This window comes from Triticum dicoccoides, chromosome 3B (assembly GCF_002162155.2).
Source record: "Triticum dicoccoides isolate Atlit2015 ecotype Zavitan chromosome 3B, WEW_v2.0, whole genome shotgun sequence".
In the NCBI taxonomy this organism is placed as follows: Eukaryota; Viridiplantae; Streptophyta; class Magnoliopsida; order Poales; family Poaceae; genus Triticum; species Triticum dicoccoides.
This window is the reverse complement of record NC_041385.1, coordinates 266,448,737-266,471,836: the sequence shown is the minus strand read 5'-3', so window position 1 is coordinate 266,471,836 and position 23,100 is coordinate 266,448,737. Positions and strand designations below refer to the sequence as shown.

Sequence of the window (23,100 nt, the reverse complement as noted above, 5' to 3'; positions counted from 1 at the left end):
GCCGGCCGTGTGTTTTGGAAGTCCCTAGGTGAACTCGGTGACATGGGCCCCTATATAAATTTCAACCAAATTTGACTATAATAATTCAACTGACTCCATTGACAACAATAATAACTAAATTCGAACCGACTCCATCGACAACAATAATACTAACCGTCCAGACTCCTTGACATACCCATAGTTACTACAGCGACAAGCAGGTAGGACGAAGAGATTAAAGACCAACCGTCTAGACTCCAGACGAAGGAAAAGAAAATGAGCAGCCGGTACGGATGGCTGGCGCTAGCGTAACGCTTCGTAATCGATCGCATGGGCCTCGCGCCCTAGCCCATCTCGTTTTTTTACCATTTTTTTGCTGGGCATTAGTATGTATATGTACTACATCATGGGCCCCCCTCCCGCCTGGGCCCTGGGCCACCGCCCCACCGCCCATGCCCCAGGGCCGGCCTTGGGAGGGGGCTCATGCTTGATGCCGCTTCAATGCGGTGCAGTGGCTGGAGTAGGCTTCTCGGTAGTCGTGTTCGCATTAAAGTAGCGCACCCACTCGTTTGGTCACGTCGCTCTGACCGACATCAAGGCCGTCTAATTGCGTCGCTCTGGACTGGCATGAAGAATTGCGGCGATCGCTCTAGAGCGGGAGGCACCACGATGACTTTGGGTGCGGCCGAGCGAGCGGGCATGTACATGACACAGACCCCACAACCGTAAACCTCCCTCAGGTTTGGTGTCGGTTTGCGGGAATTGGGACGCGCTGACCCGTTTGCAAACATTCTCAACACTCTTTGACACAAAAACACACGTAGGAGGAAAGAAGCAGAAACATTCCTCCGAGGCTGGCGGTTAGATTTTGGAGGAACTCCATACTTGACCTCCGCAGCCTTAAACTATGGAGGCTACGAGCTCCATAAATTATGGCAGTGCGCAACCATAAGACGACTATGGTGAAGTATTATTTGGCTCAAAATTACTATACTGAAGGTTATTATAAGGAGCAGACCAATACGGCGACTCTAGTGTAATTGCTTCAAGAGAAATCGTGTACTATGTCACAAACTCGATAGTTTTCTCCCCTCACCGACTCGAAATAGTGCAATATATTATGCATACCACAGAGGGAGTGGAGTGGCTTAGTTGATTCCATCTCGCGTTTGGCTTTTGGTGAAGGTCGCAAGGCAAGCGCCGTTACGGTGGAGCCCCTGACCTGCCGTTGTTTTATGGACATGTTTGTAGCTACGTGGCGGTTATGAACCGACAAGGTGCTGTTTCGGTTTTGCACCTCCTCGTTCGTCCGTTCACCTGTTTCGGTTGAAGCTCTTCGTACATGTCTGTTGCTGCACCAAATTTTGAAAACGACCGCGTTAGCTTTGCTGTGTTTTGTTGCCAAAATTTTGCTTGCCTTTCAGCATTTTTTCCAATTAAGAAAAAACATGCTCGGCATTCTCTATTCTATTCAATTCTTGGTAAAAATACGAGCACTAATCAATTTCATGTAGGGCCTACTAGTAGTAAGATGTTTATATATGGTGCCCAAAACCGAATATATTCTCAGATGCTTCAATGATGCTCCCTCTGTCCCATAATGTAAGGCGTTTTTTTACACTACACCGATGTCGAAAAACGTGACGGAGGGAGTAATTTATTATACCATCAGTAGTTTCGATGGCGCAGATTCAGCAGCACAAAACCGCCAGCGGGCCCTGGCTGGCAGTGGTTTTTGAGCGGAGAGAGAGGGAGGGAGACCACCGCCGCATTATTAGTCACCCCGCGCCCGTGCTTGGGCTTGGAGAGCAAGAAGAAGAGCACAGCAAAGCAAAGCAAACACTTTCCCTCCTTTCCATTCCATTCCCCTCAATCAATCCGCCGACTGCTCCGTTTATTTAACCGAGCCGTCCCATTCTTGGAGAGCAAGAAGCACGCCACCACCTCGCGTCCCCAAAGAATCCCCATCCCTCCCCTCCCCTCCCCTCCCCGGCCGCACACAGATCCGGCGACCGACAACAAGCCATGGTGTCCAACGGGGAGCTGTCGCAGCCGCAGGCGGGGGAGTACGGCCTCGCCGTCATGCGCCGCCGGCCCAAGACCAAGATCGTCTGCACGCTCGGCCCGGCCTCCCGCTCCGTCGACATGATCGAGAAGCTGCTGCGCGCCGGCATGTGCGTCGCCCGCTTCAACTTCTCCCACGGCTCCCACGACTACCACCAGGAGACGCTCGACAACCTGCACGCCGCCATGGACCGCACCGGGATCCTCTGCGCCGTCATGCTCGACACCAAGGTCCCTCCCCTTCTTTCGCCGATCCGATCTGTGCCCGCCTTTTTTTTTTGCTTGTTTCCTTTTCTTGCCTGCTCATGCTTGGTCTAGGTTTTGGTTCACCGTTAAATCATTTTTTCCCGGATTATAATTTGTAGATGAACTTGCAATAGCCAGGCTGCTGCTCTTCTCTCTGGGTGGGCTTGGTTGGGTGTTTTCTCTAGTACTATACTTTTTATGCCAACGATTAAAATTTGTTTTTCTCATTGGAATTTGTAGATGGACACACTACTTTTTTTATGCCGCCGATTTGGCTATTTTTAGCCATTTTCAGGATTCATTGCTCATTCGTGTTTCTTGATCTTCTTTGTGGACGCGATCTCTGATTTCTTTTGCTCCCTTGGTATTTTTTTTTCGACTGCTGCTTCTGCATGTTAGTACCTTTTGTTACGACCATGGTAAATTTGCAGGCAATTAAAGAGACAGATTGTACACGATGTTTTCGATATCCCAAGATCTAGCAATCAATTGCCTTCATTGGTCATCTAGCTTGATTTGCATGCGAACTTTGCTATCGATTGGGCCAATGTAGTACTAATACTCTCTACCAGTATCCCTGAATTTCGATTCGCTAGCTTGCCGCTGTCGATTTCATCTCCTTGTCGGCTGTCGTCCTCAGGGTGCAACCAAAGTTCCTCATGCGTTATTGTGTTTTGTTTGTTGTGGAATGTTTGTGACTACGCTGCCAATGGAGAATGCTAGTATTATTCTCACCTCGGGCAACCAACTGAAATATGGATGAACTGCCAAAATGCTAGTATAATCTTGAGTACTTTAACCTTCAGCTCAGTTAACACAAGAAGCCAAAGTGTAATATATGTAGCTCCTTTTTTCTTCTTGTTTGGACCTAGCAATGGTTTAGTAACGGCTCACGCTTCTGAAACAGTATTTTTTTTTTCAGGTTACAGCTCTTGTGATTCTACTGACAACTACTCCCTCCGTTCCTAAATAATTGTCTTTCTAGAGATTTCAACAAGTGACTCATACGGAGCAAAATGAGTGAATCTACACTCTAAAACATGTCTACATACATCCGTATGTTGTAGTCCATTTGAGATGGCTAGAAAGACAATTATTTAGGAACGGAGGGAGTATTATGTTGCTGCTGCAACAAATTTTATGAATTACGTGATCAGAATCCTTAGATTCTTTTTCTCTTCTATGTCACCCACACAAAGATGTCCAAATAGTATCTAATTATCGCATCTGAGGGTAATTTACTTTGCATGATCACTTAACATCTGATATCCATTTTATTTGATAGAATGTCCTGGTGCAGGAGTTGTCTGCAGAAGTAGTACAGTAAACTACTTTTTAGGAGCAAATATGAGCATATTTGGTTGGTGAAATGATTAAACCGTACTGGCAGAACCTATGATCTGAAACAAATCTTAAGACATCACAGACTTACTTCAGGTCCTTAGCAACTTTCAGTGGTCATTACTGTGTTCTTTTATCTTATTATTATTGGATGTGATCTCTGATTTATTTCTTTGCTCTTTTGAATTTTATTTTTTGCGAAAACTCTTGAACATTTTCTGTGATCCCCTTTCTTTTTCGCTGCTTGTGCATGTTAGTGCTGTTTTACTAGTATGGTAAATTTGCCAGCAATTAAAGCGACAGATGGCAGAACATATTTCTGGTATGAGACAATCTAGCCATTAAATGGCTGCATTGACATATAGCAAGATTTGCACGTGGATTTTGCTCGATGGAGCAATACTAGCCTAGCTGGATTTTTATTCGCTAATTTGCTGTTGTCGAGTTTGTCGGCTTGTGGTCCTCATGCTACAGCGAGAGTTTCTGCCTATATTAGTGTGTTATGTTTTGTTCTGTTCTTTTTTGTCACAGTGCCAATGGATAATCGATTGCTTTTTCATATTGTGCTACCAACTTAATATGTTTGAATTGCCAAAATGTTTATAGTATCATTTTGTCAAACTTTAACCTATATCTCAGTTAAAAGAAGCCAACGTGTAATATGCAGTTCCTTTTATTCCTCTTGTTTGTTTTGGCCTTGTAATGTTTTAGTAATGGCCCACGCTTTTAGAGCAGTATTTTTTTGGTTATCGCGATCAAGTTTCTGATCTACCGATAATTGTTGTGCTGCTGCTGCTGCTGCAACGAAGTTTATGAATTGTGTGAATACAGTCTAGATTTTCTTCTCTTGTGTATCACGCACACAAAGATGTCCAAGTAGTATCTATGTAACAAAGTTTATGAATTCTGTGATTACAGTCTAGATTTTCTTCTCTTGCGTGATCAGCTAACTATCTATTATGAATTTTATTTTAAATACCCAATTGGTGAAGTTGTCTGCAGAGACAGAGTTAGGAGCAAATGTGAATGCAAATTTGGACCACAAAGTGATTAAACTTAACTGGCACACACATAATCTGGAACAAACATTACCTGGGAACTGGGATTAGTTGAACCATATTCTCAACAATATCATAACGCATTCACATTTGTAGCGGCTTTCTGGTATATATGTTTCTTTGTCTAAGAAAAGCATATTGTAATGGAATTCCAGCAACATAACATGAGGCTCAACTGTTTGTTGTGGCACACACTTGGTTCACATTACTGTTTTTGATCAAGGTGGGTAATGTATTTGGAAAAAAATCTTAGCATCATCGTAGCAACATTTGGAATCCTTGTTTGGATGAAGAAAGTTGCAATATGTCTGAAATTCTCACATGTGTTGAGAGCAAACTATGACAGACCTGGATGTCAAATTTCTGTCTCCATGATCAGCTTGATGGTCACAGAAATTAAATTCTCCCTCTGTAAAGAAATACAAGATAGTGATCTAAACACTCTTATATTTCTTTACGGAGGGAGTACTAGTGATCTTGTTTGTGGTGTATGGGCCTGGATGTGTGTCAGTGATGAAATGATTGTTTATCTCTTACGTGTCATATGGAGAACCATTTACCTCATTTTGTGCACACTTGTTTGCTTGAGAAAGCTTATTGATCAGATATTCGTTGGTTTTCGACATGGCAGGGTCCAGAGATCCGTACTGGATTTTTGAAAGATGGGAAGCCTATCCAGTTGAGGAAGGGCCAAGAAATTGTGATCTCCACAGATTATAGCATAAAGGGGGACGACAAGATGATATCGATGAGCTATAAGAAGCTAGCAGTTGATCTGAAGCCAGGCAGTGTCATATTATGCGCTGATGGTACCATCACTCTTACAGTGCTTCATTGTGACAAAGAGCAAGGTCTCGTTCGCTGCTGTTGTGAGAACACTGCTATGCTTGGTGAGAGGAAGAATGTCAATCTTCCAGGGGTCGTTGTTGATCTGCCAACACTCACTGAAAAGGACAGGGAGGATATCCTTCAATGGGGCGTCCCGAACAAGATTGACATGATTGCTTTGTCGTTTGTCCGCAAAGGTTCAGATCTTGTGGAGGTCAGGAAGGTACTTGGGGAGCATGCCAAGTCAATAATGCTGATGTCAAAGGTACGCCATTCTCTCTCTTTTTTTTGTGGGTATTACACTCGTGCACTTCCACCTAGCAGATCATTAAGAGTTAACTTGAATGTGCAGGTTGAGAACCAGGAAGGAGTAGCTAACTTTGACGATATCCTGGCACAGTCTGATGCTTTTATGGTGGCAAGAGGTGATTTGGGGATGGAAATTCCTGTAGAGAAGATCTTTTATGCACAGAAGGTGATGATTTTCAAGTGCAACATTCAGGGCAAGCCAGTTGTGACTGCAACCCAGATGTTGGAGTCTATGATCAAGTCTCCTCGGCCTACTCGAGCGGAAGCAACTGATGTGGCCAACGCAGTTCTTGATGGCACTGACTGTGTGATGCTCAGTGGTGAGACAGCGGCTGGGGCTTATCCAGAACTGGCAGTGCAAACTATGGCCAAGATCTGCTTGCAGGCCGAGTCATGCGTGGACTATTCTGCTGTTTTTAAATCAATCATGTCATCAGCCCCGATTCCCATGAGCCCATTGGAGAGCCTTGCCTCATCAGCTGTCCGCACAGCCAACTCAGCCAAGGCGACGCTTATCTTGGTACTGACCAGGGGAGGAACAACTGCAAGGCTTGTAGCCAAGTACAGGCCATCCATGCCGATACTGTCTGTGGTGGTTCCTGAGCTCAAGACGGTCGAGTTTGACTGGATCTGCAGCGACGAGGGGCCTGCCAGGCAAAGCCTCATCGTGAGGGGCGTGATCCCTATGCTCAGTGCTGGCACTGCCAAGGCGTTTGACAGCGAAGCCACGGAAGAGGCACTGAGGTTTGCCATGAAGAACGCCAAGGAGATGGGCCTTTGCAACGCTGGTGACTCCATTGTGGCCCTTCACCGCATCGGGAATGCATCTGTCATCAAGCTCTTGACCGTGTAAGCTAGTGGCAGCGAAGCGACAATGCAACACCATTTTGCCCGGGGATTTTCCCTTCTTTCTTTTTGCGAGGCTACGCATACCCACAGTTTTTTGCTGCCAAGATTGCGGCAGTGCAACCTGGTTAAAACTTTGTGTTATCAAGTTGTGGCTGTTTACTCTTTATGAGAGGGTTTAGCCACCAAAACTATTATCGCAGCAGCTTGTTTTGCTACTACTACTATAACTTACTTATATGCAACGATTGAACTACCTGATAGTTGCTTCACTTCATCTGTTTGCCTGTTGTTTGCGTTATATTTCTTGCATTTGCTACTTGCTAGTTCATCTCAAAATGGTCGAGGATGATGATACAAAGGCGTTTGTTTATTTCTAACATAAGCGATTGGGCCCAGACTTGTGACTTGTGACACAGGATGGATTGATTGCCGTCGTGTAGAGTTTGAAAACTGATGAACATCAGTCATATATTTGACAAAATGTATCAAATTTAAACTGTACAACCCTTGTTTTTTCTTTTTAAATTACACCCAAATGACCGATTCACACGAAGAAGAGACGGAGAGAAAAGCTCCAAGTTTTAGCGCAGCAGCAAACCCTTGCGTGCGTGGTAGGTATGGCAATGGCGGAAATCCAAACGGAGCAGAGCAGATTTAGTCCTCAAAGTGCCGCGAGCTGCCGCCGGAAGTGGAAGTGGACGATGGTGATGTAGCCTGCGGGGAGAAGAGGCTATTGAGCCACTGTATGGACGCCGGCAGCCGGCTCACGTTTCCTTCACCATCCACATCGCCGTCTTCGCGCTCCACGGCCACATTGCCCGCTGCCTCAACTCCACTCTCGTTGCCATGACCATCCACATTGTCGTTCACCTCAGCACTGACATAGGTGACGTAGGTGGTGGTGGTGCTGCTGCTACTCCCACTGCCGCTGCCGCATGAGCTCTTTGGGTCGTCGTCCGCCGGCAGCTGGAACCGGCAGACCGGGCAGGAGCTGTGCATCTCCAGCCACGGCACAATGCACTGCGAGTGGAACCTGTGCCTGCAGGGCAGCTCCCGGGCGCGCTCGCCGGACGCGTAGTCCTCCAGGCACACCGCGCAGCTGGCCGCGTCCTCCTCGTTGCACCCACCCACCACCTCCACCGTCGGCAGCGCCTCCACGGCGTCCTTCTTTGCCGGCGGCGTGCCCTGCCGTCCCGCGTCGCTCTCGGCCAGCTGCTGCATCAGGGCGTCCAGCCCGGGCCCAAGAAAGTAGTCCCCCAGCGCCATGCCGTGCTCCCCGAGGGGGGCGGCCGCGAAGATGCTCCGCCCGAATGGGCTGTAGTGCTCTGTCTCGAGGCCGCCACCGTTGCCGAGGGCGGCCGCGGACTCAAGGCGCTGCAGCTGGCGCTCCCGGATCGCCTGCAGGAGCCGCAGGAACGCGGTGGCGCGCCGCCGGCGTCGCGAGAAGTCGACATTGTCCAGCTCGTCCTCTGCGGCGGCCACGGCGTCCACAGTACGGCGGTTGCTGCGACGGCGCCGGACGGGGTCGCCGACCATGCTGTCGATGATGGGGGCCCAGATGGAGATGGCGTTGTCGGCGCTAGGGTAGGTGCCGCTGGCGTGGGCGTGGGCGGTGCCGGCGGCGACGCTGCTGCGGGCGGTCTCCATCTCCTCGAGGAAGCCGCTGCCGCAATACGGGCACTTGATCTCCACCCCGGCGTCCGCGGCCACGGGGCTGACCGCCGCGGCGCACATGTGGCACCAGTACCTCCGGGCGACCACCAGCTCCCCCATTGCTGTCGATCTCTCCCCCGTCAATGGAGCAGCTCTAATTCTTGGATTTGGCACTGATGAATGAATCAGGAAGGGGAAGATTAGAGCTCGACATCAGGAATGGCCAAGAATCTGAAGAATCGGAAGCCAATGCAGCACCAACTTTTGATGGATTCATGTTCTCCACACGTAGAATACAAGCTAGCTAACCACATGAGATTGCCTTTTTTTTGTTTTTGTCATCGAATCGAATGACGGGAGGGATGCACATCGTTCTTTCCAGGCTCCAAAAACAACATCTACCCAAGAATCTCATCAAGAACCAAATGCAAAACCAGGAGAGACAGAATCAATTCACAAGCAGAAAACCAACCAAATCGGAGGAGAATGATGAACAGACAAGTAATCAATTCACATGCTGAATCTTAAAAGCATCCATGGATTGATGGATGGTTGAAGGAAGAATGATCACCTTGGGCAGGGCATGTGGGGGGAGAGAACAGGGCCAGAGGGGGGCTGGCCTGTCCACCTCCTCTATATTAGCAGTACCCTTTCCTTGGGTTAATTGCTGTGGGCTCCTAATATATAGATACACGTTTACAGGGAGTGATTAAAGGCTTTGCTTGCTCAATTATTGCCTGGGGATGGGGATGCTCTGGCATTTCTAATTTTAAACCGCCTTATTTCTCCATAAAACAAACTACTTCCCTCCATCTAGTCTATTTCTTCTGCGCCGCTAAAAGTTCGGTGGCGTAGCACCTGCTTTGGTTTTCCATCCAACCCAGATATAGGACATCCCCAAGGCTCAAGGAAAACATTTTATTTTACAAAAAAAGAGTTGCGAGAGCGACAACGGAGAACGCTCCTTCTACGATCATCGAGCATGACCATGTGCGTGTCCTCGGGACGCCTTAAAGTAGTGGGTACCATGTCAGCAAACATCTGTTACATTTTTTATAGATTTAAATAGATTGTTCTTTGGATTTTTTGGGCTACCATCATTCCCAAAAAATGGAGAGTATTTCTTGGCTTGCATGTTGAGGTCGGCTGAATGTGAGGGTATACATGGTCAAGAAGAACCGGAGGAACATTTATCACTCCTGTGATTTGTGCGTGGCAACTAAATCGGTGGATGCCCTCAATGTGTATGCTCATCGTTAGGGTTTCTGTTTCTCACCCCTATACCTTGGCGGCGGTTAGGGAAAACTCTCCCGTCCATGCTTCGTCGGTGAGCCCATAGATTCGCCTCCCCTTTGCACGTTGCTCCGGCAGCCGGTGACGGAAGGGGAATCCTGGTGCATTCGATTCAGTTAGTAATTTAGGTTAGGGTTTTAGTCATCGCAGGTGGGCCACTCTTAGTTAGGATTTTCTATTCCTCCTAGCTTGCAAAATTCCCCTCTACACTTGCGCATGCTTTTTCATTGACTAATTCTAGTGGTTGGCCCAGTGAGAGAATTACCCGTGTCTGTCATTAGACTTTATCTTTTCGCGGGTAGATGTCGACACTTCTTTTTCAAGTTTGTCTTTCGGGCTTCGATCCGAGTTTGTCCATCCGGACATAGTCGACGAAGCTCCAGTGTATATTCCCGGCATCTCCTTGGAGCCGTGAGGTTAATGTTTCTCATCGTGTGACGAGATTTAGTGTTAGATGCTTCAAATTTATTCAAGGAGTCAACGACGGCGATTGCGGGTCCATGTCGCTGGTTCTTAGGAGCACGTCCATGAAGACTTCCCGGCTATTATCGACAAGGTCAAACCGTCATCAATAGGGGGACGACGACATCGGCGCTTCAACGGCTCGTCCTTCTGAAGGTAGTGGTCGTTCGGTGGTCTCGGAATCTCGATGTAATTTTTATTGTGTTTGAGATGTTTTATATTCCGGTGAACTTTGATAATAGATCTGAATCATTTTCGCAAAAAAAACCCAAAACCAGTGGATCACCTAATTCTAAGGTGTGCTTCGGCCCACTAAATCTGCAAATTGAATGTCTTAGGGCATCTCTAGCCCACCCCTAAAATGTTTTGGTGGAGCAAAATAATCAACTAACCGCATCTAGCCGAACCCTTATACGTTTAGAGGAGCAAATATTAAGGAGTTATCCCAAAAAGGCAGCCCAACTCTCTCAAATATACTCGATCAGATGCACTTCCTAGGATAAATTTCGTTTGCTCCCCCGCCCGCCTGAGGTACCATGATGCAGAGCATCCTATGAACATCATGATGTCAAGAGTCTGTTCGGCAAGTGACACGTTCATCATCTACTTCACATACATAGTGAATCAACTCCTTTACCCGTGCTCACTTGACCCCTTCGAGGATGGTATAGTACATGACACTCCTCTCATGTGCATGCATAGGTGTTATCGAAGAATCACTGATGACAAGGAGTGCAAGCACCGAGAAACAACTACACCGTCCGCGAAGGAAGCATGGAAGCGACGACAGAAGAAGACGGAGATGCTGAAGTTACAACGACCGAACATTCGGATCAGGGCCGGACATCCGGCGCCTGTGCAGAAGAGGAACATAAGAGCTTCAGTGATCGAACATACGGACAACCCCCGAACATTGGGCGCCTCCCCGGATATCCGGACAAAGGAGTCCAGAGAAGAGGCTGACTCGGGCCACCACCCAACCGGACATCCGATGCCCCAAGTCGGGCTGGACATTCGGCATGACCCCGAACATCCAGCTCCTGCAACGCAACCACAGGCAAGAGGCCATGTAACCTCTCTCTCTCTCTCTCTCTCTCTCTCTCTCTCCCTCCCTCCACTTCACCTAGACTATATATAGACCACCTCCTCCCTCTAGTTAGGGTTAGTGAAGTGATAGCTCAGCTTTGTGAGAGAGCTTTCACTACTGTAGGATGGTCCAAACGCGACAGTACAATCAGAGACCCTTCGACGAAACTGTGGCGATGCATTAATCGCAAACGATGGTGTAGGAAAACCGTAAAAAATGATACGAACTGTTTGCGATGGCACAAACATCAAACATGATTCAGATCAGAGTTGCGTGTGTGATATGTGGCATATGGGTGGTTCATACAGACTGTTTGCGATGAGCACAACAACAAAAATGGTCAGCCAGATGGGTGTGTGTGCGATATATGACATACAGTTCACTCAGATGAACTGTTTGTGATTAGGCAACACAACAGAAACGGTCAGCCATATCAAGGTGTGTGCGATATATGGCATACAGTTCACTCGGATGAACTGTTTGGGATGAGCCAAGACAACATGAATGATTCAACCGAACAAGATGTGTGTGATACGCGGCAAACAGGCCCGTAATCAGAAATGCGTGCGAAGACCGATAATAATACAGACGATTACTGCTAATAAGTCATGTGTGTTGTGGGCAAACGCTTGCTGGTATACAATTGTCAGCGATTGATGAAATCATCGCCGATGGGTTCCATAGTTTACTCCATGTGCGATGTGATTTGCTCTGTCTATAGAAGAACAACATATATAACCAAAATAAACATCCAATTACATAAGTAACTATACAATCATCCGCACACACCTCAATAAACAATTACATGCATTCTAAACTAGGAGAAACGATCATCTAATCATCTACTTCTTGTGACGCTGCCGCCACTGCTCTGTGGCTCGATCCCTCGTCTGGGGCAGGACGAAGGCACTTCCTCATGTTAACGATCCGCCTGTACATCTCATAGCTTGTGTACGCGTCCTTGGTCACATACTTGAAGTATTCTTCATCCAGTCTCTGCTCCCAGGCACTATGCTAGCCAATCTTGTCCTTCTTGCTCTCATCCTTCATCTTCATGTAGTAGGGGTCGATGATGGTTGAGGCGAGGTCAACTAGGGAGTCCTGATTGTTTTTCATGCTGCCCCAGACCCTGTAGTGGTCACGGATGTTCACAAGATTCCGGCAGGCCAAGCCCGAAATCTCGAGCGCCTTTAGAGCGTTGGTGGTGTCCACTGTAGCGAAACTATAATCGAGGCCGTTGATAAACATGGCGAAACACTTGCAAGGCCTTGTGGCCATGTGGTACTGATAGACGAGGACGTCATGGCGCACACACAACTGGGCGACGACAACCTTCTGATCATGCCCGACACGACTGCCGGTGAACTCGAGGTCGAAGCCAGCCACTTGGTATTTGTCCTCAGCAAGCAACTGCTCCATAGTTTGGATGGAGCTCTCCATCGATACCGGCTCATTCGTGTACACCACCGATAGGTCCTCCCCCCTCACGTGGGTGTCCACTATGTGTGGCGTGGTGAACTGTTGCCCTTTGTCATCGTTAGCCACTGGGAGCGCCATTGGAGCCACGGGGAGCGCCATTGGAGCCGCTGGATATCCTCTCTATATGTTTCATCGTGGGTGTGCTTATTGTGTCATGGGGCACGAGAGATTAAGGTAAATGGCCGTGTTAATAAATGGGGGCTGGGCGGCCTGGATTCTCGACACGTCCGCATGTCAGTTTTTGCAGCGGGTAACTGCATCGTGGTGCTGTGAGCGATGCAATTGCATGCATGATGTCAGTATGAACATACGGGATCGTGCGCTGGGCCCAAACGCTGGCAGAACGTGCATAGGGACGCGAGAGTAGAGCGCGCATGGCAGGACGCGAGCGGAGCGCGCCGTGGCCGCCTCAACCGCGAGCAACCACACACATAGAGCAGTCGAACACGCAAGAAATGGTCGTCTACAAGCCGGCTGACAGTTGTGTAACGCCCCGGATTCGATGCGCCAGGTGTCTGTCAGTTATTCGCCGTCGTTGCCATGTCGTTTGCTTGCGTATTGCATTTTGCCATGTCATCATCTGCATTTCATTTGCATGTTTTTCAAAACTTGCATCCGTTCGGGTTCTCCCGGTTCTCTCCGTTGTCCGTTCCGAGTCCGGACACACTCGCACTCGCCCGCGGCACCTCCGAAATATTATTTTATAAGTGGCGTAAAAATGTTCTCGAAATGGGTTGAAACTTGGCATGCGGTCTTATTATAGTATAGACAGAGCGCCTGTCAAGTTTCGTCGCATTCGAAGCTCGTTTGATAGCCCAACCGTTAAACACGTAGCGATACCGTTGCCGGTACATTCGTCGGATGTTTTCGGTCTCCAAAAATCATGCGGGCCGCACTTCTTCCCCTCTCTTCTCAGCCCGAGGCCCACTACACAACCCACTAACCCCACCTGCAGCCTACCTAGTTCCCCCTCTGTCCGGAGTCATCCGATCGTGATCGGAGGGTCCGAATCGGAGCAAAACCCCCCAAACCCTAGCCACCTACCCTATATAAACAACCCCTAGTCCATTTTTGGGCATTTCCTAGCCTCCACCTACCTCCTAGCCCTTCCTCTACCTGCAGCCGCCGCCCCCTCCTCGGAATCCGTGCCCGCCCAGCCAGCCATCGCCACTTCGCGCCGCCTGAGTGGTCAGCGCCGCCGTAGCCACCTGCCTCCTCCAACCCGCGCCCTCCACGCGTCGCCCCAAGCCTCTCCACCGCCACGGGCCCATCGAAGCCTGGATCCGGCCCACGCAGGCCCGAATCCCACGCCGCCGCTCCCCGCGCGTGAGCCCGCAGCCCCGAGCTCCCTGCCTCGCTCGTCCGAGCTCCTCTACGCCTCTGCCTACTTCGCCGGCCACCGGAGCCCCGCCGCCGGCGAGATCTCCGCCCAGGCCAGTGCCGCCCCGCCCCTCCTCCTTCCTCTTCTTCTCTCTCTCTCAGATCCCTCTCTCTCTCTCCAGGATCCGCCGCCGCTGCCCTGGAAGCTTCGCCGTCCCCCGCCCCCACCGGATCCGGCAAGAAGCCGGCGGGATCCGTTCATTTTCCCTGCGCCGGGCCCCTCCTGGCCTCCCTGCTGACCGGCGCCGCTGCCGCCTTGCCATGGCCGCCTCCCTCCTGCTCAAGCGGGAGGAGGAGGACGAGCGCGTTCGGGCTGGCCTCGTGCGCGAGTGGGCCCCGCGGCCCAGCCCAGTCGCCCTGCCAAGCCGCCTTTTCCACCGACTGGGCCGAGACCACTAGGTGAGCAACCCGCCTAAATCCCGCCCTGAGCACACCCTAGTAATCTGGCGCCCGACTGTTTTTTTTCAGAAAAATGGCAAAGTCCCCATATCTGCAGTATTTTCATGCCCTGTTCAACATGTCATAACTTTGTGCATTTAGCTCCGTTTTGTGCGTGTAATATGTAAAAATGTTCGTTGTGAGATGCTCTACATTTTGTTCCATGGTGTCATGCTTGTTTGAGATCATCTAGATGCCCGAATCATCGTTGCAAGAGTGCTATATGATGTTGTCTGCTGTCTGTTAACAGAACATGTTCATTTGTCATTTTTGCCATGTTTGATGTGTGCATCCTATGAGGTTGATGTCTACATGTGTTTTGTGCTACATCATGCCATATTTACAGGGGTGTATGCCATGTATTTTTTTGATCAATGTGGTGACTAGAACAAGCATGCAAACTAGGCTTCGTGATGTTGCTGATTTCAGTCCCTGTTCTGCTGTTATTTTTATGCCATGTAAACTTGATGCTAAAGAGAGATCCAAGCATATTTTGAGATACTTCAGTAAGGATGATTTGAACATATGGTTATTCTATATCCATACATGCCTCTGTTTGCATGTAGTCTAGCATGTCATTTTCTTGCTCTACTTTTGCTATAAAATGTTTCCTGGCAGATTGTTTACATGTTATTCAATTTTGCCAAGGTTGTTGTAGTTGGTCCTTGCATGCTATGAACTTGTTCTTGCCTGGTTAGTTTCATAAACATGTCTTCTTGCTGATGCTATGCTTATCTTGTCATGAAATGACTTGTGTTGAGTGAATCGAGCTCGTGAAGTAGTGTACTTGCTGTTACTGTTTTGCTAGGCTGAATTTGTTATTTTGAGATGCTATGTAAACCTGCTTCTACAAGTCATTCTATGCATAATCTGGAGATGTTCACTAAGGATGTTTTGTTATACATGTCATGCCCTATCCATCCATGCCCCTGGTTGCATTTATAGCCTGCTGTAGCTTGTTGTAATCTTGCTCCAAAGTTGCTAAATAATGTTGCTGTCAGCCTGTTAACATTAAGTGCAGTTTTGCCATGAGCTTTGCTAGTGATACATGCACCCTATGAACTTGATCTTGCCATGCTTAGCTTCATAAACATGTCTTCTTACTGTTGGTTGCCTTGCCATGCCATGTATTGCTCTGTGGTGAGTGGTTCAAGCTCACCAACATGCCTACTTATCGTTGTTCCTGCCATGTATGAATCTGTCATATAACTTTCCATGTTTACATGGGTGCCATCATATCTTCTGATCCTTTTTGGCTCATGGTCAGTAAAGGACTTTTGTTCTATGCATTTAGTAGCAGCATTCCATGCCTTTGTTTGCCATGATAAGTTCCTGTAGCACGTTGTTTGATAGCTCTAAACATTGCAACCTGATGTTATTTCTGCAAAGTCTGAAACTGTTATTATTTGCAATCTTGCCATGTGTGTTTGAGCATGTTCTAGTGATTTCTGGAGATAGCTCAGTGTTCATGTTTTGTCATGCTTTACCTGTACATCATCTCCATGTCTTTTTCTTTCATGTTGAGATGCTGTAACATATTGTTTTGATGCTTGCAAGATGCCTAGTTGCTGTTTTGGACAGCTTGTCCTTTAAACTTGTTTCATGTGTGTGTGTTGAACCGTTGCTCCGTTTTGAGTGTGCTCTATATGAAACTTGCTTGATTTTGCATCTAGTTTCATATTATCATGTTGCATATTTGTTTTGAGGTGTTTGCTTGATGTTTGTATGCATTTTGCATCAATGCCATGTTTATCTTGTTTTGCTCATATCTTCTAGGCCGTAGCACCAAACTAAATGAACTTTATATGTAACTTGACTAGAATCTCGTGTCGATCATCTTGGTGCATCTTAACTTGCTGTTTAACAACTTGAACATAAGAGTTATTCAGATCTGGACCAATTTCGAAATTTGCATATGAGGACTGACCGGAATTGTTATATGTTGTTTCCGGCCTCATTTATACTTGCCTTGATGTGTTGCTCTTGTTTGCATCATCTCTTGCCATGAGTAGCTTCATGTAGCTTTGTCATGCATCATTATTGGTTGAGCATCATGCCTTGTTCATGTGTGGTGTGTTTACTATGTCGTGTGCTTCTTCTTGATAGTTCCCGTTTCGTTGCGATCGTGAGGATTCGTTCGTCTACGCTTGATTCATCTTCGTGGCTTCATCTTCTTCATGGACTCATTTTTCTTCCTAGCGGGATTTCAGGCAAGATGACCGCTACCCTAGATCTCACTACTATCATTGCTATGCTAGTTGCTTCGTTCTATCGCTATGCTGTGCTACCTATCATTTACTCTTCAAGCCTTCCAAATTGCCATGAACCTCTAACCTTTGACACCCTTCCTAGCAAACCGTTGCTTGGCTATGTTACCGCTTTTGCTTAGCCCTCTTATAGCGTTGTTAGTTGTAGGTGAGGTTGAGGATTGCTCCATGGTGGACAAGATTGTGTTGGGATATCACAATATCTCTTATTTAATTAATGCATCTATATACTTAAGGGTGGAAGACTCAGACTTATGCCTGGTGTTTTGTTCCACTCTTGCCGCCCTAGTTTCCGTCATACCGGTGTTATGTTCCCGGATTTTGCGTTCCTTACGCGGTTGGGTGATTTATGGGACCCCCTTGACAGTTCGCTTTGAATAAAACTCCTCCAGCAAGGCCCAACCTTGGTTTTACCATTTGCCTCACCTAGCCCTTTTTCCCTTGGGTTTCCGGAGCCCGAGGGTCATCTTTATTTATCCCCCCCGGGCCAGTGCTCGTCGTGAGTATTGGTCCAACCTGTCAGCCGCCGGTGGTCACCAAGGGCAACTCTGGGCTGGCCTACCGGAAGTTTGGACAATCCGGTGTGCCCTGAGAACGAGATATGTGCAGCTCCTATCAGGATTTGTCGGCACATTCGGGCGGCTTTGCTGGTCTTGTTTTACCATTGTCGAAATGTCTTGTAAACCGGGATTCCGAGTCTGATCGGGTCTTCCTAGGAGAAGGTATATCCTTCGTTGATCGCGAGAGCTTATCATGGGCTAAGTCGGGACACCCCTGCAGGGTATTAAACTTTCGAAAGCCGTGCCCGCGGTTATGCGGCAGATGGGAATTTGTTAATGTCCGGTTGTAGATAACTTGACACCAGATCCAAATTAAAACGCATCAACCGCGTGTGTAGCCGTGATGATCTCTTTTCATCGGAGTCCGGGAAGTGAACACGGTTTTGGGTTATGCTTGACGTAAGTAGGAGTTCAGGATCACTTCTTGATCATTGCTAGCTTCGCGACCGTTCCTTTGCTCTCTTCTCGCTCTTATTTGCGTATGTTAGCCACCATATATGCTTAGTCGCTGCTGCAGCCTCACCACTTTACCCCTTCCTTTCCCTTTAAGCTTTGCTAGTCTTGATACCCATGGTAATGGATTGCTGAGTCCTCGTGGCTCACAGATTACTACAACAACAGTTGCAGGTGCAAGTTATGCGATGATCATGACGCGAGAGTGATGTTTGCTTGTCTTGGAGTTCTTCTTCTGCTTCTTCTTCGATCAGGGGATAGGTTCCAGGTCGGCAGCCTGGGCTAGTAGGGTGGATGTCATTTGAGTTTCTGTTTGTGTTTCATCCGTAGTCGGATGATGATCTTATGTATGATGTATTGTTGTATTCGTGTGGCATTGTATGCCTCTTGTATGTATCCCTATCTATTATGTGATGTTGATGTAATGATATCCACCTTGCAAAAGCGTTTCAATATGCGGTTCTATCCTTGGTGGGACCTTCGAGTCTCTTTAGGATAGTATCACATATTGGGCGTGACAAGTTGTGAGCGCGGCATGATGTGAAACTACATCGCGTTCCACATTACACGGTGGTAGAACAATCGTTCGCGATGCTGCGTAGAGAGCGGCTGTGTGCTACTACCTCCATCCTGGTTTATTAGTGCCCTTTATATTCTGTGCCTAATTTTGACCTTAAATTTAACTAACAAAATGTTAATGCATGTTATATGAAATAATATAATTGAAAAATATGTTCAAATACGAATACAACAATATAATGTTTGGTGACATGCATTCATATTTTATTAGTTAAATCTCTAGCCAAAATTTGGCAAAAAATACAAAGAGGACTTATAAACCAGGACGGAGGTAGTAGGTAATTACATTACAAACTTTTTTATTAACTGTATGTGTACGTGTCGTTTTATCCTCCTCTCGCACGTCTTGTCACCCCGCTACCGCAGATGGCTTCGAGCGTAAGCTTGAGCACCACACATGCGTTATTTTGGCCAAATGGTGGCTCGAAGTGGCGCTAATGAATCGTCGGTGAGCCCGTTCCCACGCAACTGCGCAGGTTCCCGCGCATAGCCGCGCAAGCTTCCCGCTCGACTCGGTGAAATCCCCCCAAATCCCAATGCTTATCGGCCTGCTATATAAACCCTCATGGCCGGCGAGTCCTGCGTCGCATTTCCCCCTCCCTCCCTGTAGCTTATCTCGTCTGCTTCTCCCACAATCTCCAATGGCACCGGTCCGTCGTCGTCGCTCAACCACTCCGCCTTCATCAGAGGACAGCTCCAGCTGGGAGGCTACACCGCGGTGGTGGCGCAGTCCCCGGCATCATGTAGTGCGCGTGGCTGCTACTTGTGAGCTGTGTTGGGATTTTCCAGAAGAGGAGGGGATGATGCAGTACAATAGAGATAAGTATTTCCTCCAGTTATGAAACGAAGGTTATCAATCCAGTAGGAGAATCAGGCAACAACTCTTTAACAAGACCTGCACACAAAATAACAAATCCTTGCACCCAACGCAAACAAGGGGTTGTCAATCCCTTGGCGGTTAATTGCAAGATTAAATTGTATGGTGATAGATAGATAGATCGAACAAATACAAAATAAAATATATAAATTAAAATTGCAGCAAGGTATTTTAAGGATTTTTAATATATTATAAAGGTAGACCTGGGGGCCATAGTTTTCACTAGAGGCTTCTCTCTTGAAAATATCATACGGTGGGGGTAAACAAATTACTATTGGGCAATTGATAGAAAAGCAAATAATCATGACAATATCCTAGGCAATGATCATGTATATAGGCATCACGTCCGAGACAAGTAGACCGAAACGATTCTGCACTACTACTATTGCTCCACACATTGATCGGTATCTAGCATGCATCTAGAGTATTAAGTTCATAAAGAATGGATTAACACCTTAAACAAGATGACATGATGTAGACAAAGTAAACTCACGCCTAAATAAACACCATGTTTTTTCCGTAATAACAACGATACAATACATGTCATGTCCCCTTCGGTCACTAGGATTGAGCACCGCAAGATCGAACCCATTACAAAGCACCTCTCCCATTGCAAGATAAATCAATCTACACTATTGCAGGATCGTCCAAACGTGACAGTACAATCAGAGACCCTTCGATGAAACTGTGTGCGATGCATTAATCGCAAATGGTGCTGTAAAATAACCATAAAATGATACAACTTTTGCAATGGCTGAGACATCAAACACGATTCAGATTATAGTTGTGTGTGTGATGCGTGGCATACAGTTAATCCATATGAACTGTTTGCGATGATCCAGAACAATAGAAACGGGCAGCCATATCAAGGTGTGTGTGATATATGTCATACAGTTCATTCCGATGTACTGTTTGCGATTAGGGAACACAATAGAAACGGTTAGCAAGATCAAGGTGTGTGCGATATACGACATACAGTTTTCTCGGATGAACTGTTTTCGATTAGGCAACACAGCATAAACGGTTCAACTTAACAAGATGTGTGTGATATGCGGCATACAGTTCACATAGATGAACTGTTTTTGATGAACCAACAGAACACAAATGATTCGTATAAACAAGATGTGTGTGATATGCGACAAATAGCCCACTCGGATGAACTGTTTGCAATGAGAAAATATAACACAGACGGTTACTACGGTTATTACTTGTGCGATCCTGTGTGTAGAAAAACTTTGAAAAATGCAAACTGGTTGCTTTTGATGATTAGTAAGTTACACATACGTTTCCTTGTGTTAACACGTGACACTGCATATGGTTGTCGGGTTGTGTGCTCCACCACTTAGTCTTCCCGCGCTCCAGCGAAGGCTTCCCACGCTCCACAGGGGTGAAATGTAAAATCCCCAATCCCCTAGCCAGTTGCTAGGTATAAATAACCACAACAATGGTCGCCGGCGGCGACTCGCTGCTGATCCACTTGCTAGCTAGTTACCCACACATACCAACATACCCCCAACGGCCGACGACAGGATGGAGTTGCATGACGGGAACGGGCATCGAAAATCATAGTTTCGGTTAATTAATTATATCTCCAGAGTCGTATGACTCTGACTCTGAAGGTATAACTAATTAACATAATCTGAGATCAAATAACTAAAGCTTCCCCAACGTGATCGTGCGCCGGGCTCAATAGCTGGCAGAGCGCGCGCGAAAGGACGCGACCCGAGTGCACCTTGGTGCCTAAACGACGAGCAGAGCACACAGAGTGACGCGGCCAGAGGGCACGCCAGCACCTAAACGGCGAGTAGAGCGCGCCGCGGCCGCCTAAACGGCAAGCAAGCGCATGCATAATTATTGCATATAGTAGTTGAACATAGCAGGGAATAGCCATCCAACAATATTATTTTTGATGACATGCATTAATATATTCTTAGTTAAAACTAAGGTCAAATTTTGGTACTACAAAATACGAAGGGGAAAAATAAACCACGACGGAGGTAGTACCTATACCAACACAGACGCCCAATGCAGAAATTAATGACGTTATACATGTGTACCGCAATCCAAGCGAATGCTTCCTGCCTCTTCCCTCATCGGTTTCCCGCCACCAACTAGTGGCTTGCTCCATATGACCCAGGCATCAACGCACCGTAGCGACACTATGCGCAGATCTAGTCCACATCCGTCTACCATTAGTTATTCCAAGCATGCTAGGCAAGGACCAAAGCTTCAACATCGACTCCTTCCCGCATTACATCTTCGGTGAGGAGAATGAGCCGGAGCAGGTCGAGGAGCAAGAGCTTCATCGGCCGGTGCAGGCACCATGGCCCATCGGCGGCGATATAGCCGTGTCGTTCCTTGGGCGCACAATGGACATATTGCAGAGGAAGTGTGATGAGCAGTTTGCCATCCACCGTGCAAAAGATCCAAAGCTGCTAGGCGGCATGATCGACGACCTACCCGAAGAGCCGCCATCACCGGTGCTCATCAAGATCCTGATGCCCCTCCAGGAACGGGCAGAGGACTTCTGCGATTCAGATATGAGCCATCCAACCTATGACTTTATCTTTGCCGGTGGCGGCCGTGTCAAGCTCGATCCCAATGATACGGTGGCCAGGCTCAAGTGCATCTTTGGCGGAGTTGACGTCCCCGACGAAGTAGAACATCGCCAACATGGTATCTTCAGGATGCAGGTGATGGACGAAATTTTCTACTGAAGGAAATATGCCCTAGAGGCAATAATAAAGTTATTATTTATTTCCTTATTTCATGATAAATGTTTATTATTCTTGCTAGAATTGTATTAACTAGAAACTTAGTACATGTGTGAATACATAGACAAAACATATTGTCCCTAGTATGCCTCTACTTGACTAGCTCGTTAATCAAAGATGGTTATGTTTCCTAACCATAGACATGTGTTGTCATTTGATGAACGGGATCACATCATTAGGAGAATGATGTGATGGACATGACCCATCCGTTAGCTTAGCATTATGATCGTTATAGTTTCATTGCTACTGCTTTCTTCATGACTTATACAAGTTCCTCAGACTATGAGATTATGCAACTCCCGAATATCGGAGGAACACTTTGTGTGCTATCCAATGTCACAACATAAATGGGTGATTATAAAGATGCTCTACAGGTGTCTCCGAAGGTGTTTGTTGGGTTGGCAAAAATCGAGATTAGGATTTGTCACTCCGTGTTTCGGAGAGGTATCTCCGGGCCCTCTCAGTAATACTCATCACTATAAGCCTTGCAAGCATTGTGACTAATGAGTTAGTTATGGGATGAAGTATTATGGAACGAGTAAAGAGACTTGCCAGTAACGAGATTGAACTAGGTATGATGATACCGACGATCGAATCTCGGGCAAGTAACATACCGATGATAAAGGGAACAACGTATGTTGTTATGCAGTTTGACTAACAAAGATCTTCGTAGAATATGTAGGAACCAATATGAGCATCTAGGTTCCGCTATTGGTTATTGACCGGAGATGTGTCTCAGTCATGCCTACATAGTTCTCGAACCCGTAGGGTCGCACGCTTAACATTCGATGACGATTGGTATTATGAGTTTATGTCATTTGATGTATCGAAGGTTGTTCGGAGTCCCAGATGAGATCACAGACATGACGAGGAGTCTCTAAATGGCCGAGACAGAAATATTGATATATTGGAAGACTATATTCGGACACCGGAATAGTTCCGAGGTGTATCAGGTATTTTGGGGAGTACCGGGGGGTTACCGGAACCCCCAGGGGGTTAATGGGCCTCAAGGGACTAGTTGTGGAAGAGAGGAGGCATGCCAAGGTGTGGCGCGTGCCCCCCCTAGCCCAAACCAAATTGGACTAGGGGGCCCGGCCCCCCTTTCCTTCTCTCCTCCCCCTCCT

General features: G+C 47.2%; 2 protein-coding genes across 3 annotated transcripts; one reads left to right on the top strand and one right to left on the bottom strand.

The window, feature by feature from the left end:
* Positions 1-1,787: 1,787 nt before the first annotated feature.
* Positions 1,788-6,948, top strand: LOC119275860 (pyruvate kinase, cytosolic isozyme-like). Its single transcript, XM_037556789.1, has 3 exons — positions 1,788-2,274; positions 5,320-5,781; positions 5,869-6,948. The coding sequence occupies exons 1-3, from the start codon at positions 2,005-2,007 to the stop codon at positions 6,676-6,678; spliced, it is 1,542 nt and encodes a 513-aa protein (XP_037412686.1). The 5' UTR covers positions 1,788-2,004; the 3' UTR covers positions 6,679-6,948.
* Positions 6,949-7,096: 148 nt separating this feature from the next.
* On the bottom strand, positions 7,097-9,135 carry LOC119275859 (E3 ubiquitin-protein ligase SIRP1-like). 2 transcript variants are annotated; one of them, XM_037556788.1, is made up of 2 exons: positions 8,899-9,135; positions 7,097-8,500 (listed from the first exon to the last, which is right to left on the bottom strand). In XM_037556788.1, the coding sequence occupies exon 2, from the start codon at positions 8,445-8,447 to the stop codon at positions 7,329-7,331; it is 1,119 nt and encodes a 372-aa protein (XP_037412685.1). In that variant the 5' UTR covers positions 8,448-8,500; positions 8,899-9,135; the 3' UTR covers positions 7,097-7,328. The 2 variants fall into 2 exon arrangements, with proteins under 2 accessions (XP_037412685.1, XP_037412684.1); XM_037556787.1 differs by lacking the exon at positions 8,899-9,135 and adding an exon at positions 8,590-8,892.
* Positions 9,136-23,100: the final 13,965 nt, after the last annotated feature.

What these genes read in the sequence shown, in the direction of transcription:
- LOC119275860 (XM_037556789.1), top strand. Translation starts at nt 2,005, where the DNA reads ATGGTGTCCAACGGGGAGCTGTCGCAGCCGCAGGCGGGGGAGTACGGC. An exon ending in CCGTCATGCTCGACACCAAG is followed by an intron (nt 2,275 to 5,319) that starts GTCCCTCCCCTT and finishes TCGACATGGCAG; the next exon opens with GGTCCAGAGATCCGTACTGG. An exon ending in CAATAATGCTGATGTCAAAG is followed by an intron (nt 5,782 to 5,868) that starts GTACGCCATTCT and finishes TTGAATGTGCAG; the next exon opens with GTTGAGAACCAGGAAGGAGT.
- LOC119275859 (XM_037556787.1), bottom strand. Translation starts at nt 8,641, where the DNA reads ATGTGGTTAGCTAGCTTGTATTCTACGTGTGGAGAACATGAATCCATC. An exon ending in AGAACATGAATCCATCAAAA is followed by an intron (nt 8,501 to 8,589) that starts GTTGGTGCTGCA and finishes TTCATTCATCAG; the next exon opens with TGCCAAATCCAAGAATTAGA.